The sequence below is a fragment of the Bufo bufo genome, chromosome 2 (assembly GCF_905171765.1).
Source record: "Bufo bufo chromosome 2, aBufBuf1.1, whole genome shotgun sequence".
Lineage (NCBI taxonomy): Eukaryota > Metazoa > Chordata > Amphibia > Anura > Bufonidae > Bufo > Bufo bufo.
In genome coordinates, this window is record NC_053390.1 from 239482334 (window position 1) to 239505528 (window position 23195).

Below are 23195 nucleotides of genomic sequence, written 5' to 3' on the forward strand. Positions count from 1 at the left end.
GGGCCTATTACTAGACTCACTAAGATATATGTCTAAAATAGCTACCCTTTATACACAGTCGAGTCCCATTATTATGACCTCCAGTTAATATCCAGAGTAACCACTGTGTCCAGCATGGACAGCAGCTAGACGGGCTAGGAGTAACACAAAAAGGTCCTGGTAGGAGGTCACAGGTATTTGAAGCCATGCTAACTGCAGTACATCCCACAGCTGCTGGAGGATGCGCAGGGGGATCCATAGAGCAAACACAATTATTGAAGTGGTCCCAAAGATGCTCATTTGGGTTCAAGTCTGGGGAATTAGGTGGCCAAGGTAGTACTTGGAAGTCTTGGTCATGCTCTCCCAACCAAGTTGGAAATTTCTAGCCATCTGATATTTCGCATTGTCTTGTTGGAAGATCCATCCCAGGAAGGACAATCAGCATGTATGGATCAATGTGATCTACAAAGATGGATTCATACCAAAATCGGTTGAGCGTACCATTCACATGGATGAGTGGGCCCAGAGAATGGCAGAAAAACAATCCCCAGACCATAACACTACAACCATCAGCTAGTGTTCTTCCAGCAATAGTCACAGTGATTGTTCTCTAATGTTTCTCCCCAATGCCTATCCATTAAATAAAGCAGAAATCATGACCCATCAGAGAAGACAACCCTTTAACAATCAGCGGAGGTCTATTTCTGATACTGCTATGAAAATTGAAGCCTTTCCTGCTAATACAACTTTGTTAGCAGAGATCCAGTGAGCATCCATCTGCTTCAGAGCCCCCATACAAAGTAAGGTTTTCTCAAATGGGTACCTTGGGCAAACCTTATTTTTGCTGCAATAATCTAACCTGTGGAAGGAAGAATGTTGGTCTCATACTTACCTTCCATAGTGCAGCCTAGTCATGTGACCACTCCTGTCAGGTTTTATGGGCTTCCAGTGGAATCCTGTCTTCTTTTCTTCCTTTCTCTTCCTGTCTTCAGCATGAGACGGTTGGTCACTAGTAACGTCACCGCCTCCTGAAAGCTTTCTGGGCTATCTTCTATCCCCATGCATGTTTACTAGACTGAATGGTAGTTCAAATGCGAAGGACTGCCAGCCGTCTCTGCAGTGTACAGGCTTCTGTGAAGCCTGTACTGACTCATACACAGCGCAATCTAAGTGCTGTGCATGAGTGACAGTATAGCTATGCTGTGGATGGTGATAGGGCACTGGATGGCAATGGGGGAACTGGATGTCAATAGGGGCACAGTGGATGGCACATGGGGGGACAATAGTTGTCACTGGGGGCACTACTGTGGATGGCAAAGAGGGTACTGGATGTCACTGGGAGCACTGTGTATGGCAATAGGGGTGCTGTAGATGGTACAAGGGGGCACTGTGGATGCCAATGGGGCACTGGATGGCAATGGGGGAACTTTGGATGGCAATAGGGGCACTGGATGGTAATGTGGGCACTGGATGGCAATGGGGCACTGTGGATGGCACATGGGCGGCACTGAGGATGGCAATGGGGCACTATGGATGGCAATAGGGGCACTGTGGATTGCAGTGGAGGCATAATGGGTGGCACATGTGGGGGCACTGAATGTGACTTGGGGCACTGGATGGCAATAGGGGCACTGTGAATGGCAATGGGGGCATTGTGGATAGCCATTAGGGCACTGTGGATGGAACATGGGGGCACTATTGTGGGTGGCAATGGGGGCACTGGATGGCAATGGGGACACTGTGAATGGCAATAGGGGCACTGTGGATGGAACATGGGGGGCACTGTAAATGGCAATGGGGGCACTGGATAGCAATGGGGCTACTGTGGTGGCACTGTAGATGTTCCCAGGGCAGATCTTGTCTCACACAGTGTATCACACATCAAGGTCATTTCACATGGTGTATCACACATCATGGTCATATTACATGGTGTATAGCACATCATTGTCATATCACACAGAGTATCACACATCGGAAGCCATGTGGCTTCCGATACAGAGCAGGAAATCAGAAGGGAAGCAAGGATCCAACAATAGCATATCACAGTCTCATGAAAGTGATGTGGAGGGCAAGTATGACATTGACAATGATTGTGTGTTGGAAATGACCTTGGAGCTGGATTGAGGTGCTGAGGAGGAGGTAACAACAGAGATGTTGGTGACTGCGGAGGGAGCAGCAATAAAGAGCAGAGGTAGAACCTCCCAAAAAACCTGCCAATTCTGCTTCTATTCTAGTCAGTTTGGGAACTTGTGATGCTGCTGATACTGTTGAGGCAGACTCCAAATGTGCCAAATCTGAGTTAAGCTCAGTTGCAGCTAGCTATGTGCAGAGTGTGTGAGTATCTCCCGTCTGGCAGGTTTTATCTGCAGGCTGAAAATAAACCATGAGCATTCAAACACAAACGTAGGTACTAGTGTTGATCGAGCACCAAAGTGCTCGGGTGCTCTGGCCGAACTCATTTGGATGCTCGGGTGCTCGGTAGAGTATAATGGAAGTCAATGGGAGAACCAGAGCATTAAACCAGGCACGCCCTGCTCTGAAGAGAGGAGGGTGTCTGGTTCATAGGAAAAGGTTAGAAATTGATGGAAACACCACTGAGATGGTTCGGGAACAGCATGGGGAGGTTGTCTCGATGCATCTTGGACTTCCAGGTCGCTGCTGGGAACCATGTTGTCTGGAGTAGTACGCCAAATTTACAGACTGACAATAATACGCTCTAAACCGAAAAAATAAAAATAATTTTAGAGGAAAAATTGTTAAGAAACATTATTTCCTGTATATTAACTTGTATATAAAGTGCAAGTGCTGTCAAAAATTACAAGGAAGAGGTACTCCGATACAACCTGTATATCACATAATGGAGGACCTCATTCACATTGTGGTACTCCTACACTCATAAAGCCTATGCACTAAGTGACTCTCAATAATAAGATGAGGAGCGGCACTCAGAATCCACTGCAGGCCACGGCACATGGGAATCGATCACCGTTCAGTCTCTTACAAACACTGTCAGTGGTGCTCAGCCCTCCAACGATGAGATATCACAATTCAGACAATATGAAGAAATGAAATCGGGCGGCACTCACCAGTGTACTTCAATAATGCCTTTATTCCACAATCGCGGAGGACGGCATCGGGCAGGACTCCAAGAGCTTCACACAGGTGAACAAGCGACGGCCGTCTCTATGCACTAAGTGAAAGGGCTGCCAAAAATTACAAGGAACCGGCACTCCAAAACACCCTTTGTTACACATAAAGGAGGGCATCATACACACCCTTGAAAAATTATGATTGATGGCCTGCTGGTGACCCTCAAAAGCATTTAGAGCAAGGGCCTGCTGATCTGACCATCTAAAACATTAGGGGGCGAGGGACTACTGCCACATTGGTGACTCTAGATAACCTCTGTGCGATTGCATGTCCCCGTGATGGCAACGATCCATTTGGATGTCTGCCCTATCAACTTTCGATGTTCTTTTCTGCATCTACCATGGTGATCACAGGTAACGGGGAATCAGGGTTCCATGCCGGAGAGGGAGCCTGAGAAAGGGCTACCACATCCAAGGGAGGTCAATGGCTGAAATCTGATTGGCTGTTGTTGCCTTACCCCTTTTATTTCCTAATTGTGAACCACCCAGAGAGGGTGGGTCAAGTTATTAAAGCACAAGCGTCTAAGGAAGGCAGCAAGCGCGCTGCAATTACCCACTCCTGACTCGGGGAGGTAGTGATGATAAATAACAATACAGCACTCTTAAGAGGTCCCGTTATTGGAATGAGTACCCTTTCCGTTAACGAGGATCTATTGGAGGGCAAGTCTGGTGCCTGCAGCCAGCTTGCTCCCGGCCTCCACAACGTTCACCCAGTGTGCCATCATGGTGAGGATTGTGTTGACCAGACTCTTGGCTACTGAGACTGGACTTGTAGGTGAGGGCCTGCTGCTGCTTTGTTGACTTTAGATAACTTCTAGGCGATCTCACGTCCCCGTGACGGCAACGATCAATTTGGATGTCTGCCCTATAAACATTGGAGCAATTCTTCAACAAGGACCTTCTGGTATAGTACCGTTTTGCTTGTCCTCTCCACCAGAGGAATGAAAGATGAGAAGTTCTCTTTGTAGCGGGGTCGAGAAGGGTGAACAACCAGTAAACTGTTTCCTGCTCCTCCTCCTCTTCAATTCGCGCTGCGAAGACGGATGGAGGGTGGTCTGGCTATCACCCTGTGTAATGTCTTCTTCCCCCATTTCCACCTCTTCCACATGCAAAGTGTCGTCCTTAATTGTGAGCAGCGAGCGTTTGAGTAGACACAGAAGAGGGATGGTTACGTTGATAATAGCGTTATCGCCGCTCACCATCTGTGTTGATTCCTCAAAGTTTCTTAAAACTTCACAAAGGTCAGATATCCATGCCCACTTCTCGCTTCTGATTAGCGGAAGCTGACTGGAAAGGCGACGACCATGTTGCAGCTGGTATTCCACTACTGCCCTCTGCTGCTCACAAAGCCTGGCCAAAATGTGGAACGTGGAGTTCCAGCGCGTGCTCACGTCGCACAACAGCCGGTGAGCTGGCAAGTTAAAGCGCTGCTGCAACCATGCCTAGTTGTAGGTTGAAAGGCGAGAGCCACAGCTCAGTCTAATCTTTTATCGCCTGCAACAGCTCTGCGGCGGTGTGCTCTTTGTCCCCTAAGCATATCAGCTTCAGCACGGCCTGTTGACGCTTCCTCACTGCAGTGCTTCACTGCTTCCAGCTACCGGATGATGGCTGAATGGTGCTGCACGTGGATAATTCAGAGGTGGAAGTGGAGGAGGTGGAGGAGGAGAAGTGGGGGTTGGAGCCACTAACTTAGGTGCTGGCGGAAACCCTTATGGAATTAGGTCCCGCAATCCTCGGCGTCTGTAGCAACTGTGCCATTCCAGGATACAATTCTCTCCCGGCCTCCACAATGTTCACCCAGTGTGCCGTCAGGGAAATGTAGCGTCCCTGGCCAAATACACTTGTCCATGTGTCCGTGGCTAATTGGACCTTCCCAGTAACTGTTTTAGTCAGGGCATGTGTGATGTTTCGGGACACATGTTGGTGCAAGGCAGGCACGGCACACTTTGAAAAATAGTGGTGGCTAGGGACAGAGTACTGCGGGACGGATGCCGACATCGGGCTGTGGAAGGCCTCAGTGTTCTCAAGCCTAAATGGCAACATTTCCAGGGCCAGTAATTTTGAAAGGTGTGAGTTTAGTGCTATGGCCTGTGGGTGGGTGGCTGGGTGTTTGCACTTACGTTCAAATGCCTGGGGTTATGACATTTGGATGCTGTGCTGGGACAGGGAAGTTGATGTGGTTGCTGATGGTGCTTGCGAAGGTCCAGGTGCAGGGCGGGAGGCATCCTCGCCTGCGCCTTCGACAGGTGATTGGCCAGCACGTACCATAGGGGAAGAGGAGGCAGTGGTGTGTCCCGCAGACACAGAATGTGTACCCAAGCGTTTATCTCACTTATTACGGTGCTTGGATGCCATGTGGAGGATCATGCTGGTGGTGGTGAGGTTGCTAGTATTTATGCCTCAGCTCATTTTGGTGTGGCACAGGTTGCAAACTACTATTCTTTTGTCATCCGCACTTTCCTCAAAAAAGTGCTATACTGCAGAACACCTACCCCTTGGCAAGGGAGACTTACGCAAGGGGGTGCTCCTTGTAAAATTTTCGGGCCTGTTTGTTGTGGCCCACCTTCTCCCATTTGACACCCCACTGCCTCTTCCAGCCTGTTGTGGTGCTGCAGATCCTTCCCCCTCTGTACTGCTGTCCTTGCTCGGCTTTCCAAATTCCCCAGGTTGAATCAGTGACCTCATAGTCCACCACATCCTCTTCCACTTCCTCACTCTGATCATCCTCTTGATTTGTTGACCTAACCACAACCTCAGTGATTGACAACTATGTCTCTTACTTTTCATCAACCTCTTGAGACAGTAATTGCAGTTGACTCATTGGCAACTGTGTCTCATTATTATCCACCTCATTAAACACTAATTGCCATTCCCCACCGTCATGTTCTTCTGACTGTGGATGCTCAAGAGGTTGGGAATCAGGGCACAAGATCTCATGTCCCTCTTCAAGCGTGCTTAGCGAGAGGGCCAAATCAAGAAATAGTGATGAAAAGAACTACTCAGAATTTCCGAGTGTGGGATCAATTATTTGGCTAAACTCTCCATGGTGGGCGGAAGGAGGATCAGGGAGAGGATTCTGTTGACCAGACTCTTGGCTACTGAGATTGGACTTGGTGGAAGACAGGGTGGTGCTTAACCGACTGGAAGCATTATCTGCTGCAATCCAACCGACCTCTTGGTCGCACTGGTCTGACTTCAAGAGCTTTGTCCTGTGACGCCCTGCAAACTGGGACATGAAACTAGGTATTGTGGATAATTGTTTTTCTTGTGCTTTTGCAGCAGGCACATTTTCAACGCGCCCAGGGCCACAGCCTCTGCTTGAACCATCAGCATCACGGTCCCTTACTGCTCACCTTCTTCATATTAAATGTTATATGCACGCTTGACACACAAGATGTCACATGGATGTCACAGTTCACAGCAAGCACAGTATCTGGAAAATTACGTAAAAGTATGGAAAAAGGAAAATAGATTTCACTTATATTTTTCCAATCTCTGGCCCTGACAAACAGAAGGTATTGGATAGATGTCACAAGTCACTGCAGACACCCTCTTTAGAAAAAGTATTGAAAATGATGGGGAAAAAAAATTGGTACTGTAGCTATAAAATACTGCCAGCCTGCTACCACACACAATAGTCCTTAAAAGGACTTTTGGGTCTTTGAAACATTTTTCTACTAAATAGATTGCGATCACACTCCCTACACGCTGTCCCTTCCTAAGTGCAGCTCTCCCTGACTACAAATGAGCCAAACATGCGTCATTGAGTGCTATATAGCACCCGATGACGTGTTCCGGCCAGCCAATCACTGTAATGCCAGTAGCCAACATGGCTACTGGTATTATAGTAAGGGCAGTACTTACCTGCACATTTATTGGCTGCATAGCAGCCGTGAAACATGTGAGGAGGAGACTCGAGCATAGTGCTCGAGCACATGCGGTACTCGGACGAGTACCGCCATATGCCGAGCATAGCAATGCTCGAGCCGAACTGCAGTTCGGCCGAGCATGCTCGCTCAACACTAGTAGGTACCACGGCTTTATCACAGCACATGAAGTGGCATCGCTAGTTACTGTGGGAACTGTGGCCACCAGCTACCACAACAAAAATGTCCTCCTTCTCCCAATCAAATTTTCAGCAGCCAGGCCTCATCCATGTTCAGTACAGTGTAGTGTTGAGCGAGCATGCTCGGGCGAATACCAGTTGTGCTTGAGCATCACTATGCTTGGCACATGGTATTACTCGGCCGAGTACCGCATGTGCTCGAGATCATTGCTCGAGTCTCCTTTCCGTGCGCTTCGCGGCTGCTAAGCAGCCAATAAACCTGCAGGTAAGTACTGCCCTCACTTTAATGCCAGTAGCCATGTTGGCTACTGGCATTACAGTAATTGGCTGGCTGGAACACGTCATCGGGTGCTATATAGCACTCGATGACTCATGTTCGGCTCATTTGTAGTCAGTGAGAGCTGAGCTTAGGCTCATTCTAAGTCAGGAAGAGCTGAGGATAGAAAGGGACAGAGAGTGTATGGAGTGTAATCGAATATTATAAGTATACAAAAACGTTTCAGAGACCCAAAAGTCCTTGTAAGGACTATTGTGTGTGACAGCAGCAATATATTTTTGTAGCGCAACATGCGCTAAATTGCTAAGTGTTAGGGAGAGCTGTGCATAGGAAGGGACAGACAGTGAAGAGAGTGTAATAGGAAGATTTTTATACAAAAAACTTTTCAGAGAGCCAAAAGTCCTTATGTGTGACAGCAGCAATATATATTTTATATAAATACTGTGTAATAGGCTGCTGCGGACAGTTAAATTATCCACGTCACAACTCCTGTTTAAAGTGTGCACATCCCTAAAATATCAATGACATCCAGTGCAGTTTTTCCGTAGATGGTGTCCCCTGCGGACAGTTAAATTATCCGCTCCACATCTCCTGTTTTAAAATGTGCGCATCCCTAAAATATAAATGACATCCAGTGCAGTTTTTTTCGTAGACAGTGTCAGCCGGTGGACAGTTAAATTATCCGTGCCACATCTCTGGTTTAAAATGTGTGCATCCCTAAAATATCAGTGACATCCAGTGCAGTTTTTCCATAGACGTTGTCCCCTGCGGACAGTTAAATTATCTGCCCCGCAGTGACATCCAGTGCAGTTTTTCTGTAGACACTGCGAACTGTGATATTACCTGTGGTACCTGTGCTGTATAATGTTTCCTAATCACAAATACTGCTTGAAATTTTTTTTTGCATACACTTCCAAATCCTACGCTACTGTACATGTGACATACTTTCAAGAATATATCACATTTAAAATGAAGCAGGCGAGCAGTAGGGGACGGGGAAGTGGCCGTGATGCTGATGGTGCACGCAGAGGCTGTGGCCCTGGGCACAGAGAAACTGTGCCTGCTGCCAGAGCACAACAAAAACAATCATCCAAGATACCTAGCTTCATGTCCCAGTTTGCAGGGCGGCACACAATACCACTCTTGAAGTCAGCCCAGTGCAAGCATATGGTCGGTTGGACTTCAGCAGATAATGCTTCCAGTCGGTTAAGCACCACCCTTTCTTTCACCAAGTCCAGTCTCAGTAGCCAAGAGTCTGGTCCACACAATCCTCACCCTGATCCTCCTTCCTCCATTTACAGTGTGGCCAAACAAGTGATCCCACACTCGGATATTCCGAGGAACTCTTTTCAGCGCCATTACTTGATTTGGTCCTCTCGACAGCACGCTTCAAGAGGGACATGAGATATTATGCCCTGATTCCCAACCTCTTGAGCATCCACAATCACAAGAACATGACGGTGGTGAATGGCAATTAGAGTTTAATTAGTTGGATGATGATGAGACACAGTTGCCAATGAGTCAACTGCAATTACTGTCTCAAGAGGTTGATGAAAAGTAAGAGACACAGTTGTCAATCACTGAGGTTGTGGTTAGGTCAGCAAATCAAAAGGATGATCAGAGTGAGGAAGTGGAAGAGGAGGTGGTGAATGATGAGGTCACTGACCCAACCTGGGAAGGTGGCAAGCCGAGCGAGGAGCGCAGTATAGAGGGGGAGGGATCTGCAGCACCGCAACAGGCTGGAAGAGGCAGTGGGGTGGCAAAATTGAGAAGGCAGGGCACACCAAACAGGCCCACAACTGTTCCACGGAGCACCCCCTTGCAGAAATCTCCCTTGCCAAGGGGTAAATGTTCTGCAGTGTGGCGCTTTTTTGAAGAAAGTGCAGACGACAAAAGAATAGTAGTTTGCAACCTGTGCCATACGAAAATGAGCAGGGGCGTGAAAACTAGCAACCTCACCACCAGAATGATCCGCCATATGGCATACAAGCACCGTAATAAGTGGGATGAATGCCTGGGTCCACAATCTGTGTCTGCGGGTCACACCACTGCCTCCTCTTCCCCTATGTTACGTGCTGGCCAATCACCTGTCGAAGGCCCTGCACCTGGACTTTCAAAATCACCATCAGCGATCAAATCCACTTCCGTGTCCCAGCGCAGCATACAAATGTCCTTAACACAGGCCTTTGAACGCAAGCGAAAATACCCAGCCACCCACCCACAGGCCATAGCACTAAATGCGCAGCTTTCCAAATTACTGGCCCTGGAAATGTCCCCAGCCTCCACTATTTTTCAAGGTGCGCCGTGCCTGCTATACACCAACATGTGTCCCTTAACATCACACGTGCCCTGACGAACGCAGTTACTGGGAAGGTCCACTTAACCACGGACACATGGACAAGTGCATTCGGCCAGGGACGCTATATTTCCTTGAGGGCACACTGGGTGAATGTTGTGGATATCGGGAGCGAGTCGTACCCTGGGATGGCACAGGTGTAACCGACGCCAAGGATTGCGGGCCCTACGTCGATAAACTTTTCCGCCAGAATCTACGTTAGTGGCTCCAACCCCCACTTTTCCTCCTCCGCCTCCTCCTCCACTTCCACCTTCGAATTATCTACGAGCAGCACCAGTCATGTATCAGTCGGTATCTGGAAGAAGTGTAGCACTGCAGTGGGGCCATGCTAAAGCTGATATGCTTAGGGGACAAACAGCACACCGCCGCAGAGCTGTGGCAGGGGATAAGAGACCAGACTGAGCTGTGGCTCTCGACACTCAACCAAAAACCAGGCATGGTTGTGTCCGATAATGGCCATAACATGGTGGTGGCTTTTGAGATCAGCAAGTTTAGACACATCCCTTGCCTTGCCCACGTCTTCAACCTTGTGGTTCAGTGGTTTCTCAAAACCTATCCCAATTTTCCTGAGCTACTGGTGAAGGTTTGCAGCATGTGTGCACATTTCCGCAAGTCACCAACAACTTTAGCCGGTCTGTCAACGCTGCAGCAGCGCTTGAAATTGCCAGCTCACCGGCTTTTGTGCAATGTGAGCACGCACTGGAACTCCACGTTCCACATTTTGGTCAGGCTTTGTGAGCAGCAGAGGGCAGTAGTGGAATACCAGCTGCAACATGGTCGTCGCCTTTCTAGTCAGCTTCCGCTATTCACAAGGCGAGGAGTGGGCATGGATGTCTGACCTCTGTGAGGTTTTAAGAAACTTTGAGGAATCAACACAGATGGTGAGCGGCGATAGCGCTATTATCAGCGTAACCATCCCTCTTCTGTGTCTACTCAAACGCTCACTGCTCACAGTTAAGGATGACGCTTTGCATGTGGAAGAGGTGGAAATGGAGGAAGACATTACATAGTGTGATAGCCAGACCACCCTCAGTTCATCTTCTCAGCGCAAATTGGATGATGAGGAACAGGAGACGGTTGCCTCCGCTACAGAGGGTAGTACCCATAGAGGTTTAATTCCATCTGTTAAGCGTAGGTTGGCAGGAGAGAAGGAAGAGGATGAGGAGATTGAGAGTGATCCTCCTGATGATGACAGCGAAGTCTTGCCTGTTGCTACTCTGGCACACATGGCTGACTTCATTTTAGGCTGCCTTTCCTGCGACCCACGCGTTATATGCATTTTAGACAACATGGATTAGTGGTTGTTCACCCTTCTGGACCCCCTCTACAAAGAGAACTTCTCATCTCTCATTTCTCTGAAGGAGAGGACGAGCAAAATGGTGCAATACCAGAAGATCCTTGTTGAAAAACTGCTCCAAAAATTTCCATCTGATAACGCTGACGGCAGAGTCCGTAGTTCCTTGGCCAACCGAGGAGGGTAGACAAGGGGAACACACAGCAGTTCCAACACTCTCCAAAGCCTGGGACAGTTTCTTGATACCCCGCCAGCACCCTCACCCTGATGCCCGGCCTATTGTAACAAGGAGAGAAAAGTTTTGGAAGATGGTGAAGGATTTCATAGCAGACCGTGTCAGCGTCCTCAATGATCCCTCAGTGCCTTACAACTACTGGGTATTCAAGCTGGACACGTGGCACGAACTGGCGATCTACGCTTTAGAGGTGCTGGCCTGCCCTGCCGCCAATGTTTTGTCTGAGCGGGTATTTAGTGCTGCTGGTGGCATTATAACAGATAAGCATATCTGCCTGTCAACTGAAAATGCTGACAGGTTGACTCTTATAAAAATGAACAAGGCCTGTATTGACCATGACTTCTTGACTCCACCAGAGGAAAGTGGCTGAATATAAAGGAACTTTAAATGTGTTGTTTATAATCTGCTGATTACACTGTATTCTCATGCTCCCCTTCCACCACAAACAAGGGTATATGGTTGAATTATTTTCTTATCCTCCTACTCCTCCTCCTCTTCCATCATATCAGCATGCTTATTTGTCACATATAATGCCCTCGCATATATGCCCTTCAAATATAATGTTTTCCAAGGTCAGCTCAGCTGCAGGCCATCGCATATAATTTTTTAGAGGGTCAACTTAGCTGCAGGACCTCGTATATAGTTTTTTAGAGGGTCAGCTCAGCTGAAGGCCCTCGTATATAATTTTTTAGATGGTCAGCTCAGCTGCAGGGCCTCGAATAACATTCTTTAGAGGGTCAGCTTAGCTGCAGGCCCTCGCATATAATTTTTTAGAGGGTCAGCTCACCAGCAGGCCTTCACCTACAGTCTATTACTGGGTCAGCTCACCAGCAGGCCCACGCCTCAAATCTATTACAGAGTCAGCTCACCTGAAGGTCCTCGCATTTAATTTTTTAGATGGTCAGCTCACCTGCAGGCCCGCACCTCAAATCTTTTACAGGGTCAACTCAACTGAAGGCCCTCGCATATAATTTTTTAGAGGGTCAGCTCACCTGCAGGCCCTTGCATATAATGTTTTACATGGTCAGCTCACCAGCAGGCGCTCGCATATAATTTTTTACAGGGTCAGCTCACCAACAGGCCCTCACCTAAAATCTTTTACTGGGTCAGCTCACCTGCAGGCCCTCATCAAATTATACCTAATAGGTAATTTGCACGAATGCTGCCTTGCTTGAATGTGGTAGCCGTAGCCGTTTCTCAAGCTCCCTCTCCGGAATCAAACACTGATTCCCCGTTACCCGTAGTTACAATGGTTTGCACTGACAATAACATCAAAAGTTGATAGGCCAGACATCCGAATGGATCGTCGGCATCACGGGGACGTGCGATCGGCCCCAAGTTAACTAGAGTCACCAAAGCGGCAGCAGGCCCTCACCCATAATGTTTTAGATGGTCAGATCACGCGGCTCTTGATCCAAATGTTTTTGTGGGTTACTATCAGGCCATCAATCGTAATTTTTCAAGGGTGTGTATGATGTGTAACAAAGGGTGTTTTGGAATGCCGGTTCCTTGTAATTTTTGGCAGCCCTTTCACTGCATAGGCTTTATGAGTGTAGAAGTCCCACTACATGAACACTTGTACCACAATGTGAATAAGGCCCTCCTTTATGTGATATACAGGTTGTATCGGAGTGCCTCTTCCTTGTAATTTATTGCAGAATTTGCACTTTATATACAAGTAAATATACAGGAAAGAATGTTTCCTATCCATTTTTCCTCTAAAATCTATTTTTTTATTCGGTTTTGTGCGTATTATTGTCAGTCTGTAAAAGTGGCGTACTATTCGGACAACATCGTTCCCAGCAGCGACCTGGGAGTCCAAGATACATCCAGACATCCACCCCATGCTGTTACAGAACCATTTCAGTGGTGTTTCTTTAAATTTCTGACATTTTCCTATGAACCAGGCACACTCCCCTCTTCAGAGAAGGGGATTCCTGGTTTAATGCTCGGGTTCTCCCATTGGCTTCCATTATACTCGGGTGCTCGGTCGAGCACCCGAACATCCCAATGTGTTCAGCCCGAGCCCCCGAGCACTACGGTGCTTGATCAACACTAGTACAGTGTCCTTGTTATCGTCATGATCAGTTACAGCTTCTCATGCTCAGTCTATTCCTCTTCTTTCTCTTCAGCTTCGTCGTCAGCCATTGATAATGGAATGCGTGGCCAGGAAATATTTCTACGTGGCCAGCAATCCATTGGTGTGCAAGATTAGCTCTCAACTGTTTAAGTTGCTCGCGGTGCAGTCAGTGCCTTATCATTTAGTAGATTCCGCTGCCTCTATTGTCCTGATGGCATGTACTTAGCCTCACTGGAAGATACCTATCCAGCATTATTTTTCCATCCCTTCTTTGTACTGTAATGTGGTAGAAAGCATAGGCTGCTCTTTGGAATACATGCTCTGCGTCAAGGTGTATGCTACAGTGGACACCTGGAGCAACTGTTACGGGCAGGGACAGTACATGTCTTTTACAGCCCATGATAAAAATATTTACCAGCAATGTCTAGACATAGGAATATTTTTCAAAATTGATTCCCGTTGAACTTTGTTGCCAATATTGTATGGTTAAAAATATAAATATTCAATTGTGGTATAACAATTTTTTTTTTAAAAGCACTCAAAACATAGTTTACAAGTATTATGCATTTTTTGCATCTTTATTAATCCACAATTCTGCCTGTTCTGCCTTTTATATTAAATTGGTTAATAAAATCTTTTCTTTTCCATGCATTTCTAGATTCTTTGTTAGGTGCTAATTCCAAGTATGTTCAGGCAGCCGGTAGTGTCTCCAAACAATACTTGGCCTTTGGTTATGTATAGAGAATGAAAATGAAATGTCTGGTCTGTTTGTAATGAATCAGTATAATGTGTATTGTTTAGGTACCAACTGTATAGTGAATCAATATAATGTTCCCTTTGAGGGCAAATCTGGACTGTAACTCTGACATTTATGCCTCTGCGCTCATATTAGGCATCAGTGTATGATACATCCTTTACTGGGAGATAACATAAACAAGTTAAAGTGCTTCCACTGTGAGCAATTTTAATATTTTTCTACTATGCCTTCTTTAACTTTTCAGGCATGTAAAATTAGTGCTGGCCATCGGTCTGTTCACTACCTCTGCAGACTTGGTGTGTTGATATGCCAGCGTACACCAATAACTTTTAAATCACTAACAGGTGAAGTAAATGACACTGATTATCCTATTACAATGACACATGTCAAGGGGTGAGATAGATTACGTTGCAAGTGAACAGTCAGTTCTGAGTACCTTTGAATTCCCATCCAAACTCCTGTCTACCACTGTCAGTGCCTGATGAATCAAGTTTTTTTTTACATGATAGGAAAGCCAAGTGCATGTCTGTTACCTGTCTGGGGAAGAGAAAGGATGCATTATGGGAAGAAGGCAAACCAGCAGAGGTAGTGTGATGCTCTGACCACATTCATGTGGATGTTACTTTAACATATACTACCTACCTAAACATTGTAGCAAATAAACTGCACCCCTTTCTGGCATTAGTACTCCCCAATGGCAGTAACTTTCCACAGGAATTGTTTAGGAATGGTTTGAAGAAATTGACAAAGAGTTCAATGAGTTAGTTCGGCTTTCAAAATCACCAGATGTCAATAAAGCATCTGTAAGATGTTCTGTAAAAGCAAGTCTGATAAATGGAGGCCTCACCTCACATGTTACAGCACTTAAAGGATCTGCTGCTAACATCTTGGTGCCAGATATCACAGGACACCTTATGAGGTCTATTCCTCAATAAATGTAGACAGGGCTACCTTCAGAAGTTTCTGTGTCTTATACAGACAATTAATCTGGACCCTGGGGAAGGGGATCAATGTGAGACATATTGGCAAAGGCTTTGAGAGTGGAGGACAATTCACACAAAGCAACGGGGTCCACTGGGGAATAATCAAGATGGAGGAACAGAGAGTACCAGGGGGGAGATATATGAGAGAGGTGAGAGGAAACAGAAAGTAGTATGGATGGAATGAGAGAAGGGGAGAAACAACCAGGCAACAGTTCCTTTGAAAGATATAAAAAATGGAGACACTAAGTTTGTAGAGGCACTGTGAGGAAAGACTAAGTGGCGGGACTCTATGGGGAGATGGAAACGGGGAATGAGAGAACTGAACATGGTAGGGGTGAGAGGGGATCAAGGGTGGGAAGTCACTTGGTAGGTACAATGTTGAGGGTTAGGTGTAGACAGTAATTTGGTAGAAGCTCTGTCAGGGGGCAAGAGAGAGACACTAGGTGGCACAGCACTGTGGGGGATGAGGAGCTTGGAAAATTATAAGTGCTACTGGGGTCACTGGGGAGGAAGTAGGTGGGCAGGAGTCTGTGAGGGGCTAGAAGAGTAGATGCAAGGCATGGAGAGGCTCTGTGGAGTAAGCAGGGCACAAAAGACATGAAGATGCAGCATGTATTGAACATAGACAAGTGAAAGTCAGCAGATTCAGTATCTATTTAACCTCCCTCGCTCTACTCACTCCATGTGCATGTTGAGCAGGAGGAACAATGCATTGAGACAGAAACAAAATGAGGAGACTCAATTTCACTTTAGGCCATGGCACAGCACTTGAGGACAATCATTCTAACATAGGAGGTCAGAGGCATGCAGACCCTCTGCAAGGCAGATTTCATACTCTTGCTGCCATGGCTTGCTTGACAGGGGTCTCTGCCATCTCCTCACACAATCCAAATTATATTGCTGAGAGGCGGGTGCAAGATTTCTCCTCACTTGGGGCTCATAAAGTTTACTTTAAAGAACGAAATAAGATTTACAACAAAATTTCATACAGGGCCATCCTTCAGTGTGTTAGACCTAGGCAGTGATATAGGGTGCACATCTCTGTCCCAGATGTCCCTACAATTTGGTACCACAAATCTTAATTATATACCAGTATTATTTAAGCTTTGTATAACATTATTATCAGATTACTGTATGCATGAAGCTGTTATTTGGTCACTGTATGCAATATTTGAACAGAGTATGCTTGTTACCTGTGTGGCACTTCTACTTCTAGGCGTTATATATAATAGAAGAGTTGCAGTGTATGGTGTCGGTTGCACAGTATAGCATTGTTAGTTAGACAACTGTATGGAACTGTTATTTGACCAATGTAGGTACTGTTATTTGGGCACCATACTGTATATGCCAGTGTAAGACATTTTATGATATGGTTATTTGTACACTGCAATAAAGTTTACTGTATGGGAGGCGTCATTAAAAGATACCGCACACTATACCATTCAATATAAGGCTGGCTCTGTACATTTGTCATATTGAAGCATACTATGGAAGTTTCTGTACCAAAACAAAAAAAAAAGCTGACGATCTTGGGTTATATTATTTGTGATATCACTTGGGATGATAATCCCAAGGTTTGTGCATTGTTTTTCATATCTGTTGTGGCCCTCTTTGTATTTTCATGTTGAGTCATTGAATGAAATACAGTGATTTCTTTTTTTGATGAACCAACACTAAATGAGTAATTGCTGCTGCTTGCTGTGTTATGATTTTATAACAAAATTTACTGCATATGTATGGATATTGTTTGCTTGACGAGACATAGTAAATGAACATAAAATGCATGACAAAGGGAAATTGATTTCATTGTTCTTTACCAGTGAAGCTGAACATTGCCAGAAAAAGCAATTTTAGCATACCTGATTGGAGCAGACTCATCCCCTTTCTCTAGCCAGTCCTGAGGAGGAGTAATGTACATGCACCATAAGCCCCAGTTATATCCATGTGCAGCGTTAGCATATTGCTGCACCTCAAAGCTGTTGTATTTGATATTGTCAATTGCTGGTAAAAGGATTCTTCTTCTGTCTTCTTTGATCCTTGTGATCACAGGTTCAGCCCTGCATATTAGAAGATACCGGTATTTTAGAATGACTCAGTTATCATCCTGTTTTTACTATGTGGTTATTTGCATCAGGGCGTTTTCTTTTAATGGAACCTACAACATGCTTTCGCTTTCTACTAGCAGAAGAAACAAAGTTACAAGGAAAGTAGCTCACATTCAGTATAAGAAAATTGTATACTGTGAATTCATGATGAACAAAAATTCTACCATGCCTAGTGCTGCTTAGCATGAGAAATGCCTTTATAATAAGTTTATCACAAAGTGTTCCACTCCAATGGTCGGTTGTAATTTGTGCGGAAATCTGATTGTAACTGTACTGTACAATTTTCCCGCGGCACCGCTTAGTTGGCCAAAGCTGACAGTCTTGTGCCACACATCTTGGGATATGTTGAACAAAGAGCAAAAGTAAGGAAGGACACATTTATATGTATTGACAATAGACAACAGGGCTAAGAATTTATGAGGACTGCTAAACATGTAGCAGTTGATTGCATATTAGTCTCAACTACTGGACAATTTCTTCCTGAACACTAAGCACAAACTATTGAATCATGCAATTTGCTGGGTTCAAAATAGTCATTATATAGAAAATAGTTGCAATTTCAGTAGAATTTTAACAGTACTTAAATGGACATAAGCATTTATTCATCTCAAGTAGACAGCAGTCACAAACTAAAGAAAGCTACATCTCCTTGCTGCTCCTTGGAAATTTTGCAAGCAGAGCATGTGTACATTACTGACAAATCTCTGTAATGCAGGGATTCATTGTGCCTCCTCAATGGGTATGGATTAGCAATAAAAATCTCCATTAGTAGGCAGCAATAAGGACATTTGATGAACCACTTTCAGTGAGATGCATTCAGATAGAGCAGTTCAGTAAATGGGATGAGGCAAATCTGTTTTACCTTTGTTATTTGCTTTATATATATATAAAAAAAAAAAATCTAGTCCTAAATTGTATTTTTGGAAAATTAGAGCATTACCTATAAAAGTCCTAGAGGTTAACCAAGCTGAGCTTTTTTTTCTTTTCTTTGTGATCCTTCTTTCCCCTTGTTATTATTTGTATTACATCTATATATCCACTTCATAGTACTTATTAATATTTCAAGGAAATATTTCTGGCACTGCAGAGTGTGACTGACGGAACATTAAGCCATGCTCTAATGGGTGTAATAAGCTGTCACTTCTAGGACATCCAAAGTAAGTAATTATCTCATTCTCAGCCTGCTCGTTCAGGCAACATACAACTTCATGTTCCATAGAGGGATGAGAGGCAGATAGTGCTTCAGCCTGTTTTACTATAATAGATATTTGGAAATGAACTTGGAAATGAACTTGTATGTTCTTTTTATTTATATATCAAATGTAAACCTTCAGACTTATAGTCAGTTCATGGTTGGTTATATCCATCATATTCTTTTGTAGAATTTTTTGAAATGTCACTAGTTTCTACCCTGGAAAAAGAAATTATTATATCCTCATCTGCCAGGAATATAATTCCTCAAATACATAGGGTTTATTGCTAAAGATGAATGGGAATGTTAACCACTGTTTATATGGTTTCCTTTACTAGAAAAATCTAATATCCCACAATAATGTTGCAAATAAAGATGAAAAACTTATGTTTCACCTCAAAGCAAACAGATGGAAAGAACTTGGATGTTCTTTTTATTTATATATCAAATGTAAACCTTCAGGCTAATGGTCAGTTCTTGGTTGGTTAGACTTAACATGTTCTTATGTAGATGTTGTAGAATATTCAAGTTTCTATCCTGGTAAAATAAATAATTAATCCTCATCTGTCAAGAATATAATTCCTCACATTCATAAGGTTTATTGCTAAAGATTTATGGGAAGGTTAAGCACTCTTTATATAGTTTCCTTCACTAGAAAAGTAAAATATCCCACAATAATGTTGCTAATAAAGATTAAACAGTTATGTTTCACCTCAAAGCAAACAGATGGACAGACATATGTGTAGACCATCAGGGATCCTACCAGCTACCCAATGTTCTTCTCAATTACATTTCATATCTTGCATGAAAACTTTTTAAAACACCGTTCTTTCAAAAACGGTTCTGCAATTAGAAAGTTTTCATAAACTTTCAAAGTACATATTTAAGTGGATTTTTATTTATTTAATTTATGTTAGTTTTAACTCATTTTATGAACAAAAAGATTTGTACTATGATACGTGTTGAAGACAAATTCCTAAGTTAAAGCACTAACAAATAATGCAGGAGGGCAAATGCCACATAACACCTTCAATCAACTTGGTAACAGAAAATCGGTTTATTCATATAACAATGAAGCACAAAGTGAGGGTTTTCACACGTACCTTAGAGAGATAATAGGAAGTAAGCTTTACATTGTATTTATAACTGCAATTTATTTATGCTAAATGCTTTACTTTTATTTCAAATTATAGCAAGATTCCTATATACATCTGAAATAGGAAATAGCTAACCTGTTTCAATTCATTTATATTTAGGTGCTCATGAGAACCAGGTAATGTGCAGACAATATTAGGAATCTGCTTGGATGATGTGGGATCTCATAGTAGGGCTCTGGGCGTCATGGATAGATGACAGTTCATGATGAAATTTGCTAAAAGGCAGGCATGACTTTAGAGGTAGCACAGGGACCTGTTGCATTATCCCATACGCCCCTCTGTCATAAAACACATGAATTATAAATGCAACTTGATGTTGAGGACCCTATTGTAGAGTTTGCATTAGGGCACAGGGATTTCAACTTATTCATTTGGATTAGATCTCCATAGTGGTTCCATATGTGTTTGGAGTTAGTTATGTCACTTTGCTGTTTTTAATCTTTTCTTCTGCTTATATTGAGTAGTGATGAGCGGCAGGGGTCATATTGGAATTCGCGATATTTCGCAAATATTTTGTAGAATATTCGGAGAATATTCGCAAATTCGAATATTCCTTATATTCTACGATTTTTTTTACTCAAAAAATCAACAAGGTAATGATCGCCTAATGCGAATATTTATCGCAAATTTTTCAATTGCTGAGCAAAAACATTATTCCTCCCTGCTTCTTGCTTGTGGGCCAATGAGTCATAGCACTATATCGAATATATATTAATTTTTTTGAATATTCGTAATATTCTAAAACAAGAATATATAGCAATAAAGCGAATATTCAAAACAAAACGAATGTACAGCTATTTAGCTAATATAGTGCTATAATCTTTTTTTTTCAATAGTTGAAATTTTTTTCCAATCTGATCTTCAGATGAGAAAAAAATTACAATTATTAGACAAAGAAGATTATAGCACTATATTAGCTAAATTGCTCTATATTCTTTTTTTTCTGAATATTCGCTATATTGCTATATATTCTTGTTTTAGAATATTACGAATATTCGAAAAAACTAATATACACTCACCTAAAGAATTATTAGGAACACCATACTAATACGGTGTTGGACCCCCTTTTGCCTTCAGAACTGCCTTAATTCTACGTGGCATTGATTCAACAAGGTGCTGATAGCATTCTTTAGAAATGTTGGCCCATATTGATAGGATAGCATCTTGCAGTTGATGGAGATTTGAGGGATGCACATCCAGAGCACGAAGCTCCCGTTCCACCACATCCCAAAGATGCTCTATTGGGTTGAGATCTGGTGACTGTGGGGGCAATTTTAGTACAGTGAACTCATTGTCATGTTCAAGAAACCAATTTGAAATGATTCGAGCTTTGTGACATGGTGCATTATCCTGCTGGAAATAGCCATCAGAGGATGGATATATGTTCTCATTCTGTTTACTCCGAATTCGGACTCTACCATTTGAATGTCTCAACAGAAATCGAGACTCATCAGACCAGGCAACATTTTTCCAGTCTTCAACAGTCCAATTTTGGTGAGCTTGTGCAAATTGTAGCCTATTTTTCCTATTTGTAGTGGAGATGAGTGGTACCCGGGGGGGTCTTCTGCTGTTCTAGCCCATCCGCCTCAAGGTTGTGCGTGTTGTGGCTTCACAAATGCTTTGCTGCATACCTCGGTTGTAACGAGTGGTTATTTCAGTCAACGTTGCTCTTCTATCAGCTTGAATCAGTCGGCCCATTCTCCTCTGACCTCTAGCATCCACAAGGCATTTTTGCCCACAGGACTGCCGCATACTGGATGTTTTTCCCTTTTTACACCATTCTTTGTAAACCCTAGAAATGTTTGTGCGTGAAAATCCCAGTAACTGAGCAGATTGTGAAATACTCAGACCGGCCCGTCTGGCACCAACAACCATGCCACGCTCAAAATTGCTTAATTCACTTTTCTTTCCCATTCTGACATTCAGTTTGGAGTTCAGGAGATTGTCTTGACCAGGAGCACACCCCTAAATGCATTGAAGCAACTGCCATGTGATTGGTTGACTAGATAATTGCATTAATGAGAAATAGAACAGGTGTTCCTAATAATTCTTTAGGTGAGTGTATAATTGTTTTTTTGAATATTCGTAATATTCTAAAACAAGAATATATAGCAATATAGCGAATATTCGGAAAAAAAAATACGAATATAGAGCAATTTAGCTAATATAGTGCTATAATCTTTTTTTTCAAAAGTAAATTTTTTTTTCCAATCTGGACCTCAGATGAGAAAAAAATTACAACTATTGAAAAAAAAGATTATAGCAGTATATTAGCCAAATTGCTCTATATTAGTTTTTTTTCGAATATTCGCTATATTGCTATATATTCTTGTTTTAGAATATTCCGAATATTCAAAAAAATGAATATATTCGATATGTGCTATATATTAGTTTTTTAGAATATTCATAATTTTTCCCATTTAAAGTCATGATTCCTCACTGCTTCTTGCTTGTGGGCCAATGAGCAGGAGCAAGAAGCAGGGAGGAATCATATTTTTTCTCGGCAATTGAAAAATTTGCGATAAAAATTCGCAATAAAAAAAAAATCTTGAATATTCGAAATTACGAATATATATCACTATATTCTAAATATTCGCGAATTTTCAAAGTTTCTATATTCGCGATAAAAATTCGTAATTCGAATATTCGTGATCAACACTAATATTGAGTAGTTGATACATAGAATGTAATAGTTGGTAAGGTTACTACATTAATATTAATAATATCTTACATTCTTACCATCCAGTGTTGAATTCCACATGCGCATCAAAAAATCCAACTATTGGTGCACTGGCTGCCTTCCATCCTTGTATCCGAGCTCGAATTAGACCTTCCCTTCTGTTATTGCGAACTATTTTCACAAGGCCAGGGTATCTCTTGTTCACGTATTGATCCAAGTTGAATTTCAGTTCGACTGAAACAAAGGAAGGATATAATTTGACAAATGTTATTGTGTATCATCTAGTTACTATAGCTAAATACATGTTTATTTACCTAGTTACCTGATACTGTAGCTCAGCAAGGTCTGGGGAAATAGGTTTTTCTTGTGAGAATGAGTCTTAAGCTAGTCATACACATTAGATGGTTATCAGCCAAATACATAACTCATCTAATGTACATGGGGTCTCCTGAACCCCTGAGGAAAGATATCTGGGGAGATAAAGATCAGGAACTTGGATTTCAACATGCTAGTTCTTTTGTTTTCCATGAGATAAGTTGCTGCCAGACTCATGTGGCAGCAGTTTACTTCTGCTCTTTCTACTGAGAAGATAAGCTTGCTTGGCCAAGCCAACCAGGCATATGTACTGTATGAGAGGATGGAGAGTAATGGCAGAAGGCCAACAGCTGTCTCGTGTGTGTGGCTGGCCTCATCCATTACCTTAGGCTCTGGATGTACACCTACACACAGTCACCTTTAGTGCAGGTGGCAGCAGCCCCACTCCCTTATAGATTTTTATTGCCCCGTATAAATTGTTAACTTACTTCAAACATTATAATAGAAGTGCTGTTAGGGTCCTCTTCCACAGGCAGATACCATGTCAATAACAAGCGCCAATTGACAATA

At 43.4% G+C, this 23195-nt stretch overlaps 1 protein-coding gene across 1 annotated transcript in view; it reads right to left on the reverse strand.

Annotated features, from left to right (window-relative positions):
• The window catches only part of GALNT9 (polypeptide N-acetylgalactosaminyltransferase 9), an 832217-nt gene that overhangs the window by 516359 nt on the left and 292663 nt on the right, over positions 1-23195 (reverse strand). Inside the window, exons 4-5 of the mRNA XM_040416273.1 lie at positions 22370-22544; positions 17036-17233 (exon numbers count right to left, since the gene is read on the reverse strand). Coding sequence (XP_040272207.1) covers positions 17036-17233; positions 22370-22544 — 373 coding nt within the window. The remainder of the gene's footprint in view (positions 1-17035; positions 17234-22369; positions 22545-23195) is intronic.